Source organism: Aythya fuligula, chromosome 4, assembly GCF_009819795.1.
Source record: "Aythya fuligula isolate bAytFul2 chromosome 4, bAytFul2.pri, whole genome shotgun sequence".
NCBI classification, from domain to species: Eukaryota; Metazoa; Chordata; class Aves; order Anseriformes; family Anatidae; genus Aythya; species Aythya fuligula.
In genome coordinates this window covers 35,777,596-35,802,419 of record NC_045562.1, presented here as the reverse complement: position 1 = coordinate 35,802,419, position 24,824 = coordinate 35,777,596, and the positions used below count along the sequence as shown (strand labels likewise).

The following is a 24,824-nucleotide window of genomic DNA, read 5'->3' as shown; positions in this document are numbered from 1 at the left end:
CCGGCTATCAATTTCAGCTTTTCTTGGGTCAGGAGATTTTCAGACCTTTCTGTGGCTATCTCTGGAGAAACTGCCTCACCTGCATGGTGATCCAAGCAGCAGGTAGAGTTCTCCCACCCATGGCCATCATGTAAAACAAAGACAAAGCACTGAAGACCTGCTCTGACCTTTGGTCTCGCGGCTCACAGAAACACTTGATCCTGCCGACCTGTAGCTGCTCATGTTTTCTGCTTTCCCCATCTCTTCATGTACCTGCAAGCCATCCAGATTTCCAGATTTTCAGAAGGCCATCCCAGCTCTTTCACATTGGTTTCTGCTATTCATGGCAACTGCCTCTCTCATCATCATCCCTCCGTGGTGTGCCCCATGAGCCTGCCACACCACCTCGCCTTTCTCCATTTCTTTTTGTTTCTTTCTCATACATCCTGACACATTTGAGCAACTCTGGAGCTGCCCCAACCTCCCTCCTTCTGTTCTCTATGTGATCCTCCCTCCACACGATGTCTCACTTTACCCTTTGTCTGTATGTACCTCTGGCATCTTGATTTCAAGCCCTCTTACTTTCAGAGTTCTGGCTGCACTCCTGACTGGACTGCTCTCCCATTCTGGCTTCAGAAGATACCATCAATAATTCTAGAGGAAAACAAAAAAGAGATTGCATGATCGGACTTGAGAAAAACTAAAAAATCCTGGTGTAGACCATGTATTGTGCTTCACAGGTATACAAGCTACGTAACCCAGCACCTTCTTTGAGGTCAATTTTTTATGGGTATTAAGTACAAAGTCCTTTCGAAATTAAAAAGTTGAGAGATGTGAATACAGGAAACGTTACAAAGATAATTTAGGTAATTAATAAATTGGTGGTAATACTATCTGATACTTTGAACTACCTCAGAAACATCCCTAGGCCAACACAACGTGTACAGGAACGTGATGACTCCGCCATGGCAATTTTTCTTGTGTGTTGAGACTTGTAGAGCTGTTATGGGCACGAGGAGCAAACAGAACAGGAGTGTGGAGGAGCCAAGGTGCGGCTGTGCGAGCAGTTTAAGGGCACGTTTGGAGTGTTTTATAAACGGTGTAGTCGATCTTTAAGTTAACTCTGAATTTCCTGACTCGATGCTTTGTGTTTTTGACATCTGCAGCACTTAAGGCTTTGTGCTGGTGTTTCTCTGAGGCAGCGGAGCGCTCCCTTCCCCTCCGCTCCGCTCCCACAACAGCCCCGAGCTCCCCTCAGCCCAACGACCGCCATAACACCGGCGCCGCCATTACCCGCCCCCTCTGAAGCCCCGCCCCCGACCGCCATCACGGCCGCCCCCGCTGCCGCGCGGCCCCGCCCCTCTCTCCGCTCGGCCCCGCCCCCTGTCGCCCGCCTCCCGCCATTGGCCGGTGCGGCGAGGGGGGCGGGGCGGGGCGGCAACGGCCTTTGCGCCGCGTCCTGCCGCTGCTGCCGCCGCCGCCGCTTCCCGTTTGCGCCGCGCCGCTTCCGGGTCGGAGGGAGGGAGGCAGGGAGGGGGGGCGGGGGGCAGCGTTCGGCGGCGTCCGTTGGGGCCGCGGCGCCTGAAGGGGGCCGGGGGCGGGGAGGGGCCGCCGGGGGGGGCGGCATAGCGCGGCGGGGCGGCGGCAGGGCCGCGGGGAGGCGGCGGCGGCGGCCCCCGCCGAGGCCCGGTGCCGAGCCGGTCCTCCCGCCCGCCCGCCGCCGCCGCCGCCTCTCGGCCGATGCGTTGGCGGCGTCCGCCATGGACAAGATCCTGGAGGGGCTGGTGAGCTCGGCGCACCCGCTGCCGCTGAAGCGGGTGATCGTGCAGCGGGTGGTGGAGCTGGCCGAGACGCCGCTGAGCCGGGCGCAGTGCCGCGCCATGTTCGCGCTGGGCACCCGGCTGGTGCTGCAGGGCCCCGACCGCTTCCAGCGGCAGGTGGGCCGGCAGGTGCTGGAGGCCTACGGCCGGTACCACCGCGCCGAGTTCGAGGCGTTCTTCGACCGCGGGCTCGTCCTCGGCCTCCTGCAGCGCGGCTACGGCGAGCTGAGCAACCGCGACCCGGCCATCCTGGACTACATCCAGGCCGGGCTGCGCCTGATCATGAGCTGCCCGTCGGTGCTGGAGCTCTTCGAGCTGCTGCAGGTGGAGGCGCTGCGCCTGGTGTGCGAGCGGCCGGCGCCGCCGCTCTGCGCCCGCCTGTGCCAGCTGCTGGGCGACTTCCCGCAGTGCCTGCCCCGCGGCAGGAAGCTCTCGCTCGCCTTCTGCCAGCAGCTGGTGCGCAGCATCGCCCACTTCCAGAGCCAGGGCAGCCGGGAGGCCGAGCTGCGCCTCTACGTCTCGCAGGTGACGCAGGTGAGCGGGCTGCTGCGCAGCGTCTGGAAGGCCGAGCCCGACACGCTGCTGCCCTCCCTGCAGGAGCTCTTCGCCGTCATCTCGGCCACCGGTGAGCCCCGGGCCCGGGAGGGTGCCCCGTGCACCTAGGGAGCGCTAGGATGCGGTGTCTGGCCGCAGGCACTATGCCTAGCCAGAGATTGCTGAGAAAGGACCATGCGAAATAGCTGTGCAGGGCCCATGTTAACATCCAGCACACCAAACAGTTGTGAGGCACCGCAGTTTGCAGCAAAAAGCACCTCTCAGCCACAGAGGGGGAGGGAGGTGGCAGGTTGTCGCTGTCCTGTGCAGATACTGAATGGACAAAGGGCGCTGTAATTCAGCACTCTTCATGTGCTTAACCCCTTGAAACTTGTCTCGTTCTACCCTGTGTCAATATAACGTTAGGTTTAGGCTAGACTTGTTTCAGAACTTTACAGCTGCAGTCAAGCTGTTGCGAAAACGAGGTGTAGTTTTCCTGCAGGGATTTCTCCTCGTTTCTTACCATCTGGCCTGTTGAACTATTGCAGATACTTCATTTGAACCCTCGGTTGCACTGGCAAGTCTTGTGCAGCACATACCATTACAGATGATTACAGTACTCATCATGAGCCTTACTACAGATCCAAATGTGAAAGATGCAAGCATGACTCAAGCGCTGTGCAGGTACCGTATTTTATTGGGAAGGGGGAACACTCTTGACTTGGCCTTTTTAAAGTTACTTCTCTCTTCAGTTTAAAAAGAAAGGTATGAGGAAACTTTAAAGATGGCATTCAAAGTTATACTGCTTGGTATGTTAAACTTGTTTATATTGCTGATACCACGGATGTTACCAGCAAGGTTTCAGTTTAAGGTTACTGCCTTCATTGTTAGTATGTCTTCTTTGTCACGCTTTGCTGGGATAGAATGAAGTATAGAAGGAAACTAAGAGGAAGCCAGCTGTGTTGCTTTTAAATGCTATTTTCTGTTTAGTAAATGCTATTTTCTGTTTAGATATCCCACTTGATGGGAGACAGCTTAAACTAGGAAACTTGATGGGTTGTACTGTCAAGCTGAGAAATAAGGCCTTGTTTTCTGAAGACTAGCCTTTCCACTTTTCGGAGGTGTAGATTGTTTCTCTCCTCTATTCTCTATCTGTAAAGAGAGGAAACAAATGAGTAGATCTCATTTCGGTTTAGATATGTATGACTTTTCAGTAGGATTTGTAGGTGACAGCCTATGTTTACGTCTTTACTCAAGTCTCCAGAAGTTTGACTGTTGTCAAAATGGTGGAGGAATGGCAATGACATAAAAACAATTGCACAGTGTACTTCCTGTCACTAATACTGTGAACATTGATTCAGATTGCTGTCTTGGCTAGCATCTTCAGAAATGTGAGTTCTATTAATATAATAAGGTGGCAACTAGAGAAAAATTAAGACCTTGACGTTCTTTACTGTCTTCCTAAAGTCTATGGAGGAAACTTCTGTTGAGCCCAGACAGAAAAATGAGTAAAGCAATTGAACAGGAAGCTTTTAGAGATTTGTATTGTCTTTTAATACCGTATAAGTATCCTGTTTTCAAACTACATCCGTGTGAATGTAGCGTAATACTTGGATTCCTACAGTATAGTACTTACGTGTATCTTTGTGAAATACTGAGGTTGTTTCTGAAAATAGTCATTGTGTTCACTTGAAATTAGGAAGTTGTACATCATTTGAAAGCATAATATTAATTCTGGTGTTTAGAGACTTTAAAAGAATCACCTTGACTGGCCAGACTTCTCCAAAGGCACGTGCCCAGTCTAAAATTCGCAGCTGAGAAATTCAGAAGGTTTTGTGCGTACTAGTAACTTGCCAGTAATATACTGGTGATTAATTTTCATGTTTGTGTAGTTTTAATACTTAATTCTATTACCTGCTTCAACACAACGGGATTGTTTAATTGCACTTCTAGAATGGCTTCTCTGTATGCCTCTGCTTAGGGAAGTAAGGCAGTGCTGAGCTTTGGGTATAATAGGAGCTGCTATTATCAAGTAAGAGCTGCCTCGTAATGGTAGCTCTGTTTTTCATCTTGCTTTTGAAAGGGCTGTGCAATCTTACTTGCCTTATTCATGGAACAAATGCTTGACATTTAAGAGTCTCGTTCTACAGTCACAGGACTGACTTTTTAGGAACCCCTTGTTACTGTTGTTTTTTAGATACTGTTGTGTCAATGCTGTATCCAGTTTTGTTTTCTACCTCTGGCTACCCTTTGCACTAATTACTTGTTCCCTTCTGCTTTAAAAGGGTGCTCTTATAAAGGAGGTAATGCTGCTGGAATTTCTGGAGCACTGAATGGCTATGTTGTCATCAGGCTTGCATCATTTCCAGGAGGTGCAGAACTCCAGGCATCTCAAAGCCTGTGTTGAGAGTCACCAGCGCTTTGAGACTGCATATTAGAGACCCGTTTACTTGGTTCCTAAGGTGAACTTTTATGACACTGCATAGCCTGTCTAAAATTGAGTACAGATTAGTAAATAATGGGTAATCAGCAGATAAATTCAGTTGGGGTAATCAGTATTATATTATGTGCAGGTGAGTATAAGAAAGAGTGCTGTTTTTTGGCATTGAGGTGTTCATAATTGACTCAGCTGCCTCATTAAATCTTACCTGAAGCATCAGTGCAGAGAAGCAGGAAGTTGTTGAGTGCCCTCTGGGATGTATGACTCCTTTGAGGGTTTACTTCGGAGGTTTCAGAGGAAGTTTGTTAGCCACATTCAGAAGCATAACAAGAACCATGGTTCTTGTTTTCATGGTGCTCCAAATACGTTTAAAAGAAACTGAATTTTATTAGAATGAAAATGCTCCAGGTATGACCAGGCCCTTTGTCCAATTGGTCAAAATGTAAAACCTTTTAATAGATTTAAAATTATTTTTTTTTTTTTTTTTTTTTTTTTTTTTGGGTGGGGTGGGGAGGGAGATGCCAAGTAACTTGAGTTCTGTTGTTTTTTTCAAATGTGAGAGATTTACACTAAGTCTTTGTCTGGTAATGGTGCTAAGAAGATACCTTTGCAAAAAAAAAAAAAACTTTTTAAGGGTGCAGAGATCAACATTTGATTTTATCCAGAGATACCAAATACTGTCGTGGTTAGGCACACATGAGTAGCAGGCCTGTTCATCATAGGGTGGTATGAGGCAGAAGGATCTCTCAGGGCCTTGGGGATGTTATTTTGGTCAAACAAAACATCTTCTGTGTTTATGCACAGTCACCATGTCCCATATTAGTATCTGCCTTTGCGTTAAAATGCAGTAGCAATGGAGGAAGTGCAGCAGAGACCATCTAGTAACCTGAGAGTCTATCATAACCTACCAGATCTCAGATTTTGTTCTTAAGGACAGTCCTAAACATGTCTGCAGGCTTACCCGTGTTCTCTTTTGGCTTTCGTTTCTTGTCTTAAGAATATCAACTTTGCTTTTAGAAGCAGAAACAGACTGTAAGGATGGGAGTTGAATGTGTATCAATTACATGGACAATAAGCCTGTTCTTCACAAGGTTACTCATACTCAAATGGTAGCTATTGACCTATTAGTAATAGTGGTGAATAGTTTAATAGTTAATTATACTGAATAGAGAAGACACAACATGGCAAGTCTTGTGACCAGAGTGTTGGGATGAAACACAAAGAGCCCCAGCTTCTGCCCAAAAGCAGTGTCTTGCATTTGTCGTTTGAGAATAAGTGTGGCTGAAACTGCATATATGAGCAGGATGGTAGTCAGAATACATTATAACCACTGTTCTGAAACAGGGCTCTATCAAAACACTCCTTAGTTACCTAAACAGTTAATTAAGAAAATTAAATATGTTGTCATTAGTCTTTAATCGATCTTGCAGGTCTTTGTGCTCCTGTTGAAAAGTACCAAGCCTACAAATTTAAGGGTGGGTGCTGAAGAGCACAATGCTATGGGACTTACAGATCTGTTTTTAGGTGCAGGTTAATTCTTTGCAGGCCAAAGGAGTTTTGGCCTAGATTGGATCCCTCATTTTGTAAAGCATATGAAAAGGCTGCTCACAAAAAGCATTTGAATATAAAATCCTGAGGAAATGGGAGCTTTGTGTAAATTCAGAGCAAAGAATATTGTTGGCATGTTTCCTCCACGTGTTTTGTAGTGATATTGAAGAAATACAGGTAGATCTGTACTTGATTCTTAAAGTAAACAAAAAACAACACAACAAGGCAGTCTTAATCATTACTTTACAGAAGCCTTCCAATGTCATGTATGTGAGTAGTTCCTAATTGCAAGATATATGAATTAGGGGATGTTTGTATGCTACATGTTTTTCAGATCTAACTTGCAAACTAGATGTATTACCATAAAAAAAAAAAAAATACAGCATGTCTGCAATACATGTCTGGTATTGCTCAACATGACTCTTAGCTTGCAATCCTAGGACTGAAACCCTTATTTCAGTTTGGAGCACTTCATTTGCCAGGAAGACCATAGGATGTGATTGTTTTCTTTCGGATTCATCACCACAAGCCATGTGGCATGTGCAGCAGACGATTTTCAGACTCCTTGTGTCAATAAATTCTCTTAGAAAGCCTTGCATGCGGTTCTTCACCATAAAATTCATCTATTGGGGTTTCAGATGACTGAAACTGACTTGAAACTAAATTCTAGAAGTTCTAACATCTTATGTAATTTGATGTTGGTTCCCATCAGTAGTTTATTTTATGTCTCGGTTTGTTGCAACTTTGTACTTGGAGCAAAAAAGAAAAGCAGCTTGTGCTCTTGTTCTGTGTAGTGCTTATGAGATAGCTCTTATCCAAGAGAAGCTATGCAGCTGTGCCATGTTAGCATTCTTCTACATTGCAAATCAAAACAGGGAAGATAGGACTGCTTGAAACTGTTAGATTCTCTTTGTTCCTTCTGGCTGATGACAGGAGACAGTAATATGTAAAACCTCTTGGATCTGTAGTGTGTGGCAGGATACATTCATATAGTATCCATGTCTTTTCAGTGTTTTCTTTATTCTGTTAAATAGGCTAGGAGCCTGCTAAATGAACCTATTTGTAGTGATGCTGACTGCTAGACTGGTTATGTGTAATCTGTTCAGCTCTGCTTAGAGTTTGAACTCCCAAAGAATTTATCTTTGAAGAACTTTTTCTGTGAAAACGAAGAAACAGACCTGTAACTTGCCTTTTTCATTGAATTATAGAATAGAATTGTAGCCGCCTTTAGATGGAAAGCAGCCTTTGGAGGTCATCTGGTCCAATCCTGTTCACAGTGGGGCCTGCTTCAGAGTCAGACCTTGTTGCTCAGGGCCCTTTTCCAGTTTAAGAACAGATAATGATAGAATCTGTGTCTTAGACTTGCTTCACATAACATGCTTGTCTGCCTTGAGTACCTGTGTGAATTGTCTGCTAATTTAGAAAGATCGGAGGGCTTTATTTTCAGCCCTTTGTTTCGTATGTTTCATTATATTTCCTAGGTACAGCTGAATTCATTTCACACTTCCTTGTTTCTTAGCTATATTGAAATTCTTCCTTTTGGAGCAAGTGTAGACCATAGGCTACTGATAGCTATTATAAGGTTTTTGTAACATCTACAGTGTTTTATGTTACTAGACTTTGCCTTTTTAAACGTAGTAGTCTTTTTTTCTGGTTTGTGTGGTAAATGCTGTAGGAGGGCATGTTGCCAATTACAGGCACTTTATCATCTTCAATTGTTTCTGGCACAAATAAAAAATTTATGTCTGTAAAAACTGAGTTCATTTTTTTGAATACAAAGAATATGTAATACTTAAATTTATCTTAATCTATTTTAATTATCTATTTATTGTATTCGATAGCTGATAATACAGCAATAAATTCGTAGAAATGAAACAAATTCCTATGACTGCCTAATACCCTTCCATTATTTCTTGTGAGTGTGTCTGTATAGAATGTTTTTGATGAGGTCAGAATCAAGTGGCATGTTGTTTGTTTTGTTGGTATATTTTACTAAACCAGTTTTCATTATCTTTCAGGATGATTGACTGGTTGTCTTGGCCTCTGGCTCAGCATGTAGAAACTTGGGTGATTGCACTGCTGAAAGGACTAGCTGCAGTCCAGAAATTTACTATCCTTATCGATGTCACTCTGCTGAAGATTGAGTTGGTATGTTGGAAAAGAACAAAACTGAAGGAGAGGGGAAGGAGTTGGTAACACAAGCAACAACAGACAGTTGCATAGCTGTTGCATATACTCTTTTTATTGTCCTGCATAGATGGTGTGAACTTGTAGCTTACAGTTACATGTAACTTTGTTTCAAATGGTTGAGGGTTTGGAAGTCTGTTTACATTTTTACTAGAATTTCACTTTCTAGATTTACTGAAAATAAATGTTTTGTTGCTTTTTAGGTATTTAATCGACTTTGGTTTCCTCTGGTGAGGCCTGGTGCCCTTGCTGTCCTTTCCCACATGTTACTTAGTTTCCAACATTCTCCAGAAGCTTTTCATTTGGTAAGTTACAGATTAAATGACTTTAAGTTGTTTTGAAATGTAATTCATATGGGCTTTTTAAATTGGGCACAAAGAGAAACAGAATTCAAGTGCTCGGATTTCATCTTTGTTTCAAGGTTCCAGAATCAGATTTCTGTGGGTTACAGACTACAAGGCTTTCTAGCTGCCAGGTTCAGCAACTCAATCTGTAACTGGAAACGATGCTTTGTTCTTCCTGGTATGTATGGGTTTCTGGCAGTAGCATCTGGGGACCACATTCTGTCTTTGACCACGTACTTCGAGAATGACATTTTACATGTTGTGAAGTCTACAGGTCAAGTTGGGCTGTGGGTTGGTCTTTCAGATACAACTGTTTAGAGTAAACAGACAACCAGTTATATTTCCTGCTATATATGGTCTAGTTGCCCTGGACAGATGTGCAAGAGCAAATAGTTCAGTTTAAGGAAGTTACGTGGTTGTGACATACATGTCTGCAAACTGAAAGGCGCTATTTTTAATGCATTTTCCAAAATACAACTCACCAGTTAAAGCAATAGGTATTAGGTTATGACAATTACTGCTTAGATTCATAGCAAGATGTATAACACCTTCCCTCACATCAAGTTCAGTGCCTAGCTGGAAGTTACTTTTAAGTGAAATATAGGTCTTTCAGACTTGACTATAATAATATCATGGTACGCAGTTCCTTTAAGCTGTCCCCAGGGCTCTTAGGCTTGAAGTGAACTCAAATGCTTTGCTTTCATTAGTGTCAGAGTAATTGTCTTAATGCCTGTTAAACTTCTGTTATTAAAAAAAAAAAAAAAAATTTCAACTCGTTCTCCTGCCCTACTCTGGATGTATGATAGAAAACTGAGTGACAAATTAAATAGACAAGTTGCTTTGAATGTGCTCAAAAACAAATATTTCATGTAGTTGCTATCCTGCTTTTCTTTGTTCTTGAGAGACAAAACATCCATGTGAAAAATGTAAAATAAAAGACAGTTAAAGCAAAATACCTATTTCTAGAATTACAGGGAAAACTAGTACTCTGTAATATATGCAACATTGCCTAAGCATGTCTTCAGCACTTGACCATTGCCATTTTCTCTCATTTTGAAACAACCTTTTTCACTTGCAATTGTGATACACTACTGTCATTCAGTATCCTATCATATTCTCCTGCATTTAAACTACTTGTTCACTATTTAAAAATTATCTCGAAGTGAAGTGGTTAAATAAACATTTCATAAGGGCTGCTGAATGTACTTTGCAGTGTATCTGAGTTAATGTTGCTCTTTGCTCTTTTTGAGCATCATTACCTGAATGACTTGCTTTTGAAGTCCTTGAAGAATGTTCTCTTGTACTTAAAATATGGAATTCAACCACAGTTTTTACAGGTGTATGACACTTTAGTTCAACTTCAGCCAAAAGTGATGCTTCTGTATATATTCCAGGTGTAACTTTGACTATTATGCAGTGTGCCAGAAGCAAGATTTTGATTCTCAATTAGACCTTTGGACTTGTACATTCTGTTCTTCCCACATGGCTTGTCTGTACAAAATTATCACATCTTGGGTTTTATTTATGCAAATCTCATTCTTGGAAGTTGACACTTAGTCACTGCTGTGTACTTGCGTTTGTAAAATGCGAAACTTTTAATTGCAGCTTTCACTGGTGACTATATGATTCATACAACAATTTATCTTGGTATTTTTGTTTTCAAAGAGTAGATATCTTGCTTGTAGGAAGAGTGGAGTTTGTTTCTGAGATACAAAAATATTTATACATACAGAACAACTGGTATTTGAGAACGTGGCAAATGAGTATTTTGCACCTGGCTCCTCTCAGTTTGGTGTTTTCAAGTATACTGGTTCATGTAACTTATGTACTTGCCTAAAATGGCCTTCTTACTTTTGTATACTTTCTGTGTTTAATGCAGAACAGTTTTAGCATGATGTGAAATGATTGCATCCGTTTTTTCCACAGTTGATCCATTTGATCACTTAGAAACAAGAAAGTGTCAAAAATATTTCAGTTAAGTCCCAGATTAAGTTTGGATAAGCCCTTAAGTCTAGGGCCCACACTGAAGTAACTTTATACTTGTTATGTTTTAAGATGAACGAATAAGACTTTTCACATTAAAAATACAGACAGAACTGTGTTGAAGAAGGGGAAAGAGTTAGACTAAATGTTGTTTTTATAATGAATTTAAAGCAGTAATGGATTTGAACTAATTCCCAAATAGGTTACTATTCTGATGGTATTTTTTTTGCTTGTGATAAATTATCTTGGTTTGAGCCAAGCTCTATCACTAGGTGGAGCTGCAAACCAGTTTCCATCTTTTAAAATAAAATCAGACCAATGCCTTACCTGCTTCAGATACTAAGATTAGATTCTGTTAAGGAAAAATTGAGACATTTTGTTTTAAAAACTACATATGAAATTAGGACAGGATACTGAGCTGTTAGTGGTGGCACAAAAGCAAAATGTTTGCTCTACTATCACTAATAAAATGAGTGCTTTGAACATACGACTATTTAAAAACTTGACATGCATATTCTGAGTTCATGAAGTTCTAAAACCTGGTGTATGAGGGCAAGACAGCACTAAACGATTAATTGTGCTGTTTGAAAATTGTCATGGGTGAAGAATAATGCGTGTGTTTTTCTGGTCACTGTTTCTCAATCGCTTGTTACCTTAAGAACAAAACGTTCCCTGCTATTTAGGGTGTGGAAACAGTGAAGTTGTCTGTAGAACAAAATTTGAAAATGGAATTGCTGTTTAATTCTTTCTTTTCCCTCCTTTAGGTTGTGCCACATGTGGTCAGCTTGGTTCACTCCTTCAAAAGTGATGGTTTACCTTCCAGTACAGCATTTTTGATGCAGTTGACTGAGTTGATACACTGTATGATGTATCATTATTCAGGTTTTCCAGAGCTCTATGAACCCATTCTGGAAGCTATTAAGGTATATTAGGAATGCAAAGATGGCGGGATGTTTCTGTTTTGTTTTCCCAAACATGAAAGCTCTAATCTGACAGATCTATATTGTTTAGAACATCCACTAGGAAATATGAGTTAACCACATAATCTGTTGTTGATTCTAACTATTTGAAATAAAGTTCTGATTGTCCACGAGATGATTATAACAGCCTTTACGAAGAGTCTGTAATTAGAGCCTTTATTAAAAACACAACCTAATTTCTTCAGCCTCATGTACCTAACAATGTCTTTGCAAAGTCTATTCTAGACATTGCGTTTCAACTCAAACTAGAAACTGTAACTATCCAAATATAAGTTCACGTTCAGGAGTACTTAGAATGCTATAATTCACTGACTTTCTCCAAAACACCATGTAAACACTACATCTTAGTAGTGCAGTCAGTATTGCATGCCTCTGTGGGTAAAGGATACTGGCCTACACTGTTTCAAAGCCAAGGTCTGCTTTTTTGAGACAATATTTAATTTACCTAATAGATATTTTTCATTACTTAAGAGAAACTCATAAAGTAGGGGGTTACTGCCTGATTTTATAACAGTGGTATTTCACTGAAATGTTTTGAAGCCTAAAAAGCCCCCTATCAACTTCACTTCAAGTATTTTGGAGTTTTTATTCTTTTTTTTTTTTTCGGATTAGACAGCAGGAATGTATCTCCAGAAAAGGTTATGGATGTTTTGAGGTTCTATTAATGCATGGAATTTGCAAAGTAGTTTTGAGGGGTAGGAAAGATTATGTGTGTATGCAGATCCAAGATGTTTACCAGCCCCTTATTCGTGTCACTTGCTAGTTGACAAAAAAAGCCCTGAAGAAGAGGATTCAAGGATGTTGTTGTTTGTAATAGGACACTTTATTAGCTTTTGACTTGCCAGTCATTTGTGCTGTCAGTATCTTCAAAGGCAATAGCAGCATGTATGTATGAGGCTAGCAGGGGTGGCAAAAGGCTGAAGGAGAAGTCAGGAGTAAGGGAAGGTACTGCCATCCAGCAGTATCTTATATCTATTATAAAAGCAAATATACAAGTCTATTAAAACGGTTTGTTTCTTTTGTAGGATATGCCCAAACCCAGTGAAGAGAAGATTAAGTTGATTCTCAGTCAGAGCGCCTGGACTTCTCAATCCAGTTCTTTGCCGTCTTGTTTATCTAGACTTTCTGGAAAATCTGAAACTGGGAAGACCGGTCTAATTAATCTGGGAAATACTTGCTACATGAACAGTGTTATTCAGGCACTTTTTATGGCTACAGAGTAAGCCCTTTTTTACCGGCTCTTTTCATTGCAAGTTGAGTGTTGCAGTTTTCTTGCCTTTCATTGAATATAAACATGTCCTGAGTTAGTCAGCTGCCCAGGGCTGGGTGTCTTTCTTTGCACTTACATGCTGGTTGCTTTTCTAAAATCCATCTCTGTGGAACTGCAATTTCAGCTGTTAAAAATCCTGATGTTTTCTGTTCATTGTCAAAAATGTATATGCATTGAACTAACAAAAGCATTTTAACAGTGACTCAATGTGTCTTTCCAGTGTCTAAAATGGGACTTCAGTGTCTGTCTTCCAGGTCCTGGACAAATCACCTGTTCTTTGCTCTCGTTAATATTTTAAAAATTGTATGGTGATGCTTTTGTGACAATCTGGAAGCTGTTGGGGGGGGTGGGAGGAGGGTGTTGGGGTGTCCCATCTTACACACTTAAATATTTGGAGAAATCACGTTTTACAATGAGCTCCTGCTGTACAGTAGTTATACACTTCTGCACTAGAGCAGAATCCAGGGATTGAAGGGAAAGTGCTCAAGTGTTCTATGTCTTGCTGTCTTTCAAACTGAAGTAATCTGAGATGGAATGATGCCTGCATTGCTGTTAGAAAGCTACGAGGGAAATTAACATTTATTTCTTATTTCAGTTTCAGAAGACATGTTTTATCTCTGAATCTAAATGGGTGTAATTCACTAATGAGAAAATTGCAGCATCTTTTTGCATTCTTGGCCCATACCCAGGTATGACAGCTTTCGATCTTTTTTTAAGCTCAGATTTGTATACCAAAATTTAGGAAGTGGCATCACGCCATGGGAGTACACTACAGTACCTTAAATATAAAATGCGGTGCATTTGTAGGGGAATGAGTCTGCCTCCAAATGTTTAGATGACATTAATGGAATTAGAGTAATCTATTTTGTAAGTGGAACACTCACTTATGAACAACCAAATGACAAAATCATTTCTGTTTTTATGGATGGATAGTAATGTGTTTTCTTTCAGAAGGCAAAAGAGGAAAAAAAAAAAATAAAAAAAAAAGACCTGAATTGATACACCAGTTCATTTTATGCAACTTCATGGGATGAAGTTCTGTAGTGATTTCTACGTTAAATTTTAACGTCGTTCAACTTCTGATTTGACCTTTATTAAATGAAACACTGAAGTTTTTCCTAGTAATAGGAAGACAAAAGACAGTGATTAATACCAACCAACTTTTTGCAAACGTCATGAGGATGGATCACCTTAAAAATAAATTGATACTAATCAAATATTGGTGTGCTTCTGAAGTATGTCTTTTTCAAGCTTGCCAGCAAGAACATTAACTTGCTCTTAGACTTAATGCCTGGCTTATGCTCCCTACACGTAGAATATTTGCAGGAACCACTACTTTTTTCTGTACTAGCGGTGATTGCTACAAAATTAAGGGTTAATACTTGTTTTTCTCCTCCTATGATTAAATTGTTTAGATGTGTAAATGTACCATGTTTCACACAATTCTTTCAGCATGAAGTGGTTCAGAGTCCAGCTGTTTGTATCAAAATGATTTAACAAAATGTTTCAGTTCTAATTTATCATTGTCTGTCTATTTCATACGCTAACAGAGGGAGGCATATGCTCCTAGAATTTTCTTTGAGGCTTCCAGGCCACCATGGTTCACTCCTCGATCCCAGCAGGATTGCTCAGAATATCTCCGGTTCCTTCTAGACAGGTACAGTTATCATGCCATTAATGAGTAGAAATCTGCAGCCCTCTCACATAATGCTGAGCTTCTTATTAGGAGCAGTCATCTAATAGTGCAATTGCATGAGTGAAAATCAGGTATTTTGGGTTTGTCCCCTGACTGTGTGTGTCATAAATCATCTCTGAAAAACTTTTTTTCTTGAGTTTGATCCACGGTCAAGTCCAAATACAGTCTTTTGTCCGCATCATCTAAAGCAGATTGTGTTGGTGGTGGTGATTTTTTTTTTTTTTTTTTTTAAACATGAGCTTAAACTTGGGTGTGACTTAGGTTAGCTGTGGTCCCATTGTAAAATTCATGTGGTCGCTGAAAGCTGTTTAGTCACAGATCTGGAATTTCATCTTAGTGTAGGCAGCTATATTTCATATAGGTTAGATAAGTAATGAAGAGATGTGCATGCCTTTATAACTAGTTGTTTATAAACAAGTTAATTAATTGTGACACAGATAAAACCCACAATTTATTTGTAAGCTTACTTAATTTCAGCATGCTAAGTATTTTTACTGAGTTTTGGCTTAAGCAATATGCTTAGACACATGCTGCTTTTGGAGAATTTTATTTCAGTTGGCAAAGTGTCCTTTTTTTCCCTGTGTTAGGTTACTTTTACTACAGTTTCTGACTTTCTTGGGTGCGAGATCTTGACCTTCTCTTTTCCTTGGAAGTAGTCTGGCACAATATAAAGTAGCTACTTCTTTCTTTTACAAAACCTGGCATGAACAAGTCCAATGGAGACTTGATATAGGATGGTAAACTAGTAAACAACGTTTTTAATAAATGCATACTGGTTCTCGCAGTGCATTCATTGTGTTCAGCTACATATAAAATTTGCATAAAAATCCTTATGCTTTCACTTTATAGTTCACTTAATAGTCTACTGGATAGTACTGAACTGTGTGGTTTGGCTCACTTATATGAATGGTAACAGTTTTTTTAATGTACGAGGTTTCTATTCACTTGACCATTGATTTTTTTAGCATAGCTTGAAAAGAAGTCTCAGATGTTGCAGCTGTGTTTCTTTGAAAAACAGTACCACTACTTGTACTTTTTTCTTTGTCTTCAGGCTGCATGAAGAAGAGAAAACTCTGAAAGCATTGTCTTCAGTGAAGGCTCCTGAAAGTAGGAAGAATGATGAGTCCCAGACACAAGAAACTGTCCATAAAGCACAGGTATTTGCTGAAGCACCTTGTTTGGGAAGTGAAGAAAGAACTCTCATAGAGAAAATGTTTGGAGGAAAACTGAAGACTACTATATGCTGTTTGAACTGCAAAAGCACATCTCAAAAGGAAGAAGCTTTCACAGATCTCTCCCTGGCTTTCTGTCCTCCAGCATCCTTGGAGAATGTTGGTTCAAAATGTGTGGACTGTTCTGAAATGAAAGATGACTGTGGGGTGGAAACAAGTACTTCAGCAACTATTCCTGCTGGAGAAACGCCTGTCAATAGCGTGGAAATAAATGGTGGATGCGATGCAGTTACAAATGAAGGAACCACAAAAGATTTATCTGCTGAGCCGAACTCTGAGACCAATTCTGAACTCAACAAAGGTCAAGAAAACAGGGACATGTCTCAGAGGCTAGTAGGGAAAAATACCCCATCAGTTACAGACTTACTGAATTATTTTCTGGCACCTGAGATCCTCAGTGGAGACAATAAATATTATTGTGAAAAGTGTGCCTCTCTACAGAATGCTGAGAAAACTATGCAAATCATTGAGGAACCTGAATACCTCATTCTCACACTTCTGAGATTTTCATATGATCCAAAGTGTCATATAAGACGTAAGATCTTGGACAATGTTTCTCTGCCACTTGTTCTGGAACTGCCAGTCAAAACAGCAACATCGCCTCTACCTGTAGTTTCAGGAGGTTGGTCTGTTGATGTTGAGGTTTCTGATACTGGAGAAAATCTTGCTAAAAAACTTAAGCCCTCTGGTGCTGATGAAGTGTCCTGTCCACAGCTGGTGCCCTACACCCTAAGCTCTGTGGTGGTACACTCTGGCGTATCCTCTGAAAGTGGACATTACTATTCGTATGCTAGAAATGTTACTGGTTCAGGGCCTTCAGGACTGCATCATCAGTCTAAAGCTCTCTCTTTAGTTTGCCCTCAAAATAAGTTGTTGGCAGAGGAGAGTCCTTGTACTGTTATAGAAAATGAGCTGGACACTGAGATGTCAAAAGAATGGTTTCTGTTCAATGACAGCAGAGTGACATTTACCTCATTTCAGTCAGTCCAGAAAATTACCAGTAGATTTCCGAAGGACACTGCTTATGTTCTCTTTTACAAAAAACAGAATAACACCTGTGGCTTCAACACCAATTCAGCGAATGGACTCTGGGTAAATGGAGACCCTCCCTTGCAAAAAGACCTCATGGATGCAATTACAAAAGATAACAAATTATACTTGCAGGTAAGTTACAAGTAATATGCCAAGAGTGGTCTCCTTAACACAAGAAGAGTTAAAATAAAAAGAAAAAAGGTAGCTCTAGAGTATTCTCATACGTGAACTTGGTAAATCACAAATCCATCTTCAATCTTGACCTGTACTATGAAATCTGTCTAGGAACTTGATCAGCTGTCTCTATTAGGCATGAAGCACAAGCAAAAATAGTTTGAACTGGTCCTTTAACCATTTGTAACAATATGCAGGAAGAGCTTGTCAAACAGTACTAAGTTGCGTTGCCTTTCGTAAATTGGAAGAATGGCTGAAGTATATTAACTTCACTGTTCTTAAGTGTGTTGTCATTTCAAGTGACATCTGTACAACTGATTGCCAAATGCTGTAACAATTAAATTGAAGACCACGTGCTAGTGACTAGGTTCTGCTTTCCTTTTGCTTTTTTTCTCTGGGAACTCTTCCTTTTTGTAGTAGCTGTATTTTATATTGCTGTTACTTAAAAACGCTGTGCTCCACATGAAAATGTGGTTTGTTTTGAGCACCACTGCTATGTTTAGGCTGTCTTGTATTAAATGTTTTATTGTGTGTTCCTTGGGTTAAGCTATTCCTGGGAGTTACAGGCCTACTCAAATTAGAAAAATTAATTTCAAATTGGGAAAGAACAGATCAATCTTGCTGTGAGAATCTTTTAATGAATCTTCTTATAATAGTCACAGGTATGTGATAAACATTAAGCTGGAAGCTTCACTAGCCATTCTGCTGTTTTCTGACTATTTAAAACATTTGTGTGCTAAACATCATTGATTATATGCTGTCTCTCTTCTTGCTTATACAAGGTGACGTAAGGCTTAGCTTCTTCAGCAGCAGTTCCAAATAATATTTTTGGTCAGAATTGCTTTCATTTCTTTCCACTTATGTATGATTGTATTCTACAGCTAACTTCAAACTCAAAACTTATGGGGCTCTCTAAGTCAATATTTTAAAGACCATTTTGAGTTAACTTCTGGAACATAGTAAAAAGTTACATTGGTCTCTTTGAATACTGCTGTACACTTGGAAGTGGAGGAAAATTGGTGTGACTTTGTAAGACTTAGTCACTTGACAGACACACAAATGTTGTTTTGAATACTCTTTCAGACTAAAGCTTTCTGCATAGAGAATGTCACTTAAATTACGTAAAGAATTGTTATCTTCTCACATAAGTTGGCTTTCACTTCTAAGCTATTAGTGTCTTGAAAACCTTTCCCTTAAAACTCACGTGTCCTTAAAATGAAAAAAGGTTGATATTTTTCACATATATGGTGTTTATTGTTACTTCTTAAAATTTAGTCTTCTACACACATTGAAATGCTGAATTCTTACATATTAGCTTCTTAGATGCTGAGATCCTGTTCTTTTCTCAGTTTAAATGAGACTGTTAAAAATGCTTAGTACTTTACTTTATCAAATTAGGTCTAGTGTTGTGATCTTTTGAATTAGGTTATTGTACTTTTGAGAAGTCTAATTTCAGTGTTTGGAGTTCCAAACAAGTATTATGTGAAGAATAGACTTCGCTATTGAGGAAGCCTTCACTTTTTTTGAAACGAGGTGATTTAAAAAAAAAAAAAAATCCTCTACTGTAGTGCTTTAGTTTTATTATTGCATACCAGCTGACCACAAGATAAACTAAAGTATTTTCATTTCAAATATCATAACCTGCAGTATGAGTAGCTCCCACTCCAATTAAAACAAATTAAAAATTGCTTTCTGAGAACAAGTGAAAGGTTTTTGGGGGGAGGAGAGGAATGATTTGTGGTGTTCTCAGTCCACAGAACTATGGTGACTATTGAGATTTGCTTAACTGGTTGGTGTCTTTTTTCAGTAAAGAAATGTAATTGGTCTAAAAACATGAAGCATTTGCTTTGTATGGAAACAAGGATATTTCTTGTGGAAATTGTAGTGGTGTTTGCTATACTAGAACAGCCAATACAGGCTGATAATTAAGTCAGCATATGCCTTGAGAAGAAAGAGATGGGCTCATTTAGCACAAACTATTAAACACGAATCAAGCACGAAAGATCTTAAATTGGTAGACATTTAGACATAGTAGGCATCAGTTGTTTTAGCACTGGATGTCATGATAGGGTATAGTTCTTAATACTGTCAAGAAGCTTTAATTGGTGATTTGATCACTGCTCTGTATTTCTCATGTGTATGCATGCATAGAGATGCCTTCTGTCTATAATAAGAAACAGTTTTATATACTCTAGCAAAGAATTTAGATCATGAGTGAAGTTTATCCTATTCTCAGTGCATTGTGGCTGCTTCTGCATGTTCTCTTAAGCAATTGATAGAAAGCTCTGCTTGTCACTTGTTTGTGTCCTGCATCCAGTGCAATGCTGTGATGGGGGGCTCCAGAGCTGGGAGTCATCCCTTGCATGTAAGTCGTGTGCAAAATATGGTGGTGTTGCTATTAGTGACTGTCACCACTGGTAGTAGTGAAAACAAGATTCATCTCCTCTGCAAGGAAGCCTCATAATAGATTGCTGTGATCTGTGTTGTGAAAGGTGCCTAATACAAAATAAGCATGAAATAACAACCTAGTAACTGCAGAAAAGGAAATGACTCTGTAGCTGAATCTGACAAAAAAAAAAAAAAAAAAAAAAAAAACACTTAAATTTAAGATGTTTTGAAATTTGTAGCTGAAAATAAAAGCTTTATTTACTATCAGGTAATCTGCAGACCTATTTCTGATGCTTATGTTCTTCTTTAATCCAGTTTGCCAAGTAAAACTCAACTACCTTGTTTTAAGAAGTGTGAAGAGTTGTCTGGAGGGACAAAAGTGGAGGAGGGAGTAAGGAGAACTCCTTTTTTGGTTTGGTTCCTTGCTGCATTAAAACAAAGATGTTACAAACAACTAAGCAAAAAAGAAAAAACAGCCAAGGTGCAGTGTAGCAGTTTTCCCACTGTTAGGCTTTGAGGAGACATTCTGTCCTAAGTTAAACAGCATTTTTCAGCTAACGAGGGAATTTACACAAGTCCTGCTACTTAAATCAAAATTCCTGTTGGTTTCTGGTACAAAAAGTAAGTTTTGTATTCCCTAGGTATTAAGTAGTTTTTCTGTGTTATAGTTAACAGATGCATAAGAATCCACATACTGTTGGAGACTGTCCTTGAAAGACAGTATTATACAGTGGTCAGCATATCTGATTTGACAGTTTTTTATAAGTCTTCTATATGGTTTTGGAAATCGGTATTCTTTTCAGTACTGCAAAATAGTTTAATACTTAGACTATGTTTTTATAAGAGGACAGTCAACTGTCCCACAGTTTAGATCTATACATGTTATTTGTAGCACTTAGGAATTTGCATGGACAAATCTATTCAGCACCTTCATGGTAATGTAACAGTCTTAGGTTTTTGGCTCCATTCCTTGCTTTCACCAGGAGGTGGTGGAGAAGAAAAGGAACAACTGAAGGTGATCATTGTGGTTCTGAAAATCCTGTGAAAATTCCTTGCTGTTGCCTGGAGATAGTGGTGTGCAGTGACCAGCTGTCACGTGAAGCCTGCCAGTGTGATCATTAGCACCTAAATGCTCTCTTCTTGCTTCTGAAATAAATAGAGCTTTTACTTTACATCTTTATTGTTGGTGTTCAAGAACCCAACCCTGACTTCCCTCCCTGGACTTCTGAGGCTTTTGGCCAATTTGAGAAAGGGATACTTAAGCACAAGCTACTGCAAGGTTTGTGAAACGAGCTGGAGAGAGAAAATGTATGGTATCTCTGAGGGAAGAGCCTGTGCTCCTTCATGGCTCCTGAGATGTCTAATAAGAGGATGTTCACGCCTGTAAAACAAGCTGGCAGGAAGCTATGCTTTGTTACCTTTGCTTCTCATGCAGGTACTTCTTCCTTGTGTGTTCCTGCAGCTTATTCTCATTTGTTTTCTGGAGTATTTGAGAGTTGTGAAGACCTACTCATGTTAACACAGGGTTAGCATCACAGTAACTGTTGCAAGTTAAAAGTCTACACTGCATGGAAATGAAACGCTTGTTGGACTTCTTGCATTTTATCTGATTATGTTGCTCATTCATGCCATTGATAACGTGGAATGAAATTGTGGGCTTAAAATAAATAACATTGGTGTAAAAGTTCTGCATTTCAGTTTGGCAACAGAGATCAAGGGCATCTTAAAAATTCTGGGATGAAAATTCATGGGAAGTGTATACGAATTGGATGTTTTGTTAGCTTTTGATCAGCAGTCTAACCTTTTTAGAAGCATCCTATATAACTTCACAATGTTTCGAGCTTAAATTTAAGTGGATTTAATTATGAATCACATACGCTTAATCATGTTCAGCAAAATTGTGCCTCTGGGAATGGCTGTGGATGTTGCCTTAAACTTGGATTTCAACAAGGTAACTGTTGAGCCTTTAGAGTTAACAAGCTAGCAAATGTTGCCTTTAAAGCTGTTTTTACTAATTTACTAGAAATTAAATGACTCTAGGATTTTTTAATGGTCTGTTTTCTTTCATTTCAGGAGCAAGAGCTTAGTGCTCGAACACAAGCACTTCAAGCTGCCTCAGCCTCGTGCTCTTTCCGCCCCAATGGATTTGATGACAACGATCCCCCAGGAAGCTGTGGACCAGCAGGTGGAGGAGGAGGGGGTGGGTTCAGTACTGTTGGTAGATTAGTCTTTTGACTACGAAGACGACCTGGAATACACTGGTTCCAAAGCAACCCAGTAATGCTGAGGACAATTAGAACTTTGGAACATTGTCATATATTGTACCAAGTTTTGAGACTTGATTGTTGTTCAAAAGCAAATGTTGGGGTTTTTTTGCTTGTGTTTTATTTGAAATAAATAAGCGCATAATGGAAAAAAACTACCTCTTAAAAATTCAGTTGCTTTTATGGTAAGAGACACTTGCCGAAAAGACAAAGTGGAGATTTTTAAGTAGTTTTTAATGACACTGCGTTAAACTCAACAAGTGCATGTACATCATTTTCTATTTTCCTTATCCACTGAACGAGGAAAGTTCATTTTGACTCTGATGGCGTTGCTTTATGTGGAAATGACTTTGGATGGGTTATACTGCATACATAGTTTCCCACCCCACCTTATTAACAAATCTGATACCTTTATGATTTCTAAATATGATGCAATCTTATAATGAAGGCAATAACTTAAGATGTGACATGCTACAGTACTTTAAAAAAAATATTAAATATATTTGCAGCATAAATGTAAAGAAGAAAAACATATAAATATTTGCTAAGATGTTTTCCAAAACTGCATGTTCTGTAGGAACAATGTTTTTAAATAGAAGTTAACTTTGTAGTGTTTCTAATTTTTTTGAGAATTTTAAAATTATTTCAGGGAATATATCTGCTGTGTATTTGAAAGGATGAGATTCTGTATGTGCCTTGCAGAACTGTAACTTGAAAACAACTTTCTGAGGCTGCAGAAAAGGGACAATATGTTAGTCAAGTTTTTCCAGTATTAGGAATCAAGCTGGGTTTAGAAATCCATTAGGCTTCCAGAAATTAAAAAAATAATAATAATAATCTGGTAGTGAGAAATGCAGTAAGTTTTTTCCATTATTTTTGATTCAAAAGGCTAAACCTAGTAATTTAATTGGTTAAGCTGGTCATAATTATTGAGCTATACTTCTGAAATTGCAGGAAGGCTACCTGTATTGATCCTTGCTGAGGATCTGTGCTTCTAAGAGTCTTTTTGAGTTTGGCCTTCTGATTTTGCTTACAGAGCAATTTCTGGTGAGTTCAGGTTTTAAGTGTCTGCAGAAGACCAAAATGGCATTGTCTATGGAGCAATGTTTGCTGGCTTGTTCTGTTAGTCTTGGCAGAAACAGAAGCTTTGTTTTTAATGTGCAATGAGGATAACGGAAGTAAAGGAATTACACTGAATCTGGTGATTAATTCTTAACTTGAATAATCTTATAGTGAAGTGTAAATTTATTTAAAGTATTTTTACAAGATTCTGCACTGTTTTGCTGTGTTTTTATATTAAGTGACAAAGCGTATCCTTAAAGAGCATGCAAACCTGGCAAGTGTTAGCTTAACTGTATAATTTTTTTTCAGAAAATGCCTTTAAAAAGCATTAAATGAGTTTTTTTAAAAAAATTGTTCATATAATAACAAATATTTGGATTTTAGTCCATAGTAAGGTATCTTAGCTTGCAAACTATTTTTATATTATCACTAAAACTGTGCTACTTGCTCTGCTGTAGGTTCATGTTACTGCTCAAGAAGGCTAGAGCAGGTCACCTTAATTTTTTTTAGTAGGCTTCAAGCTCTGTTTTGACTTTAGTACCTCACCTTTGACCTGTGCTTTCATTGCTGCCTCAGTTGTGGGTTTCTGAATCAGGGGATTCAGCTGTGGAAATGGGGGATGATACGAGACCATTGTGAGGAATGTTCTCATTCAGTTTGGGTGAGGTTGTCTTGAAAGCGCGCTCCATCTTACAGTTCTGTAGCTTTCAGTCCAAGGAGGTTTTTCATTTCCTTCTGGGTTTCTTTGCCAGGTGGCTCTGGCTTTAAAATGTTCTTATGACAGGCAAATTACGCTTTACTCTTCCAAATTATGGAAAGGACACTATAAAAAGCTGTCTATTTGTGTTACAATGGGAGTGTTTTGTCTCTGCTGTTGATTTAAGACACTAGAAGTTAAAAGCAGGAGCAAGTGCTTTTACTCTATATGAAGTCAGAGTTTTTTGTAAAGGTCAATCTTGTTTTTACGTTCTCGAAGTAAAAATGCTAATTATGTATCCCACCTAAAATGTGTGGTATGACTTTGTATACCTATTGTACTATATCTATTTCATGAGCTCTTACAAGGCTTTTTATGCTCTTGTTAGCCTATTCTATCTTAGATGTTAAATATGGAAACTTTGTTGGAGGAATGCCATAGGGCTGGATCTCCTTAAGTGTAAAATGATGGTATGTCTGAAATTGAAAATATCCTTTATTTTTTACTTGACTTGTGTTGATGCAGTTACTTTGGGTTTTGCAAATGGAATTTGAACTCGAAATACCTATTTGCAAGTCTGCCTGTTGACCTGACAACCCTCATAGGCAGATGGATACCTTAATATGAAAGGTTTCAATAAAGCTAGTGAAAGTGGAGTATTTCTCACTTTGAACTGTACAGATTTTCATTGTTTACAGTAATGGCACTGCATGTTCTGGACACTGTTCTTTCATCTGTGTACATATGGTACTTCAGTTTGTCTGTGACTGAATGCTGGATGGTTTGTTTATTGACCTTTTTGGCTCCATTCTTAATTTGCTTTCCATCTGAGTTGAAGTTGATTAAGTAGAAAGATACAAAATACATAATGCTATGTCGGAAGCTTACTTCTTGTTGTTTCCTTTCTTGAAGGATATACTATGATACCAAACTCAAGGATGGTATGTCTTTTAAAAAATCATATTTCCTTATACTAAGAGATTGTGTTATGGTCTTTGTTTTAATGGTCAGTGAAGTTGTATCAACTTTCCTCCATGCAGTTCACTTTCTATAGTTCTTTGTGTGGAACATTGTAGTGGATTCCTGTGAGTGTCACCAGCATAACAAGTGATTACAATATCTGTGAATCTCATTATTCCAAATGAGGAGAGAAAAGCTTCACTCGGATAGCTAAAAGAATCAACTTCAGAACAG

At 39.5% G+C, this 24,824-nt stretch overlaps 1 protein-coding gene across 1 annotated transcript; it reads left to right on the top strand.

Annotated features, from left to right (window-relative positions):
• Positions 1-1,739: 1,739 nt before the first annotated feature.
• On the top strand, positions 1,740-24,517 carry USP38 (ubiquitin specific peptidase 38). Its single transcript, XM_032186591.1, has 10 exons — positions 1,740-2,424; positions 2,882-3,017; positions 8,340-8,469; positions 8,712-8,813; positions 11,600-11,758; positions 12,841-13,034; positions 13,681-13,774; positions 14,636-14,742; positions 15,833-17,177; positions 21,681-24,517. Exons 1-10 carry the CDS (start codon positions 1,740-1,742, stop codon positions 21,840-21,842), a joined length of 3,114 nt encoding a protein of 1,037 aa, XP_032042482.1. The 3' UTR covers positions 21,843-24,517.
• Positions 24,518-24,824: the final 307 nt, after the last annotated feature.

Excerpts from the sequence above, each read along its gene's own strand:
- USP38 (XM_032186591.1), top strand. The coding sequence starts at position 1,740 with ATGGACAAGATCCTGGAGGGGCTGGTGAGCTCGGCGCACCCGCTGCCG. Across the intron at positions 11,759-12,840 it reads CCATTCTGGAAGCTATTAAG|GATATGCCCAAACCCAGTGA; the intron begins GTATATTAGGAA and ends TTTCTTTTGTAG. Across the intron at positions 14,743-15,832 it reads CTCCGGTTCCTTCTAGACAG|GCTGCATGAAGAAGAGAAAA; the intron begins GTACAGTTATCA and ends CTTTGTCTTCAG.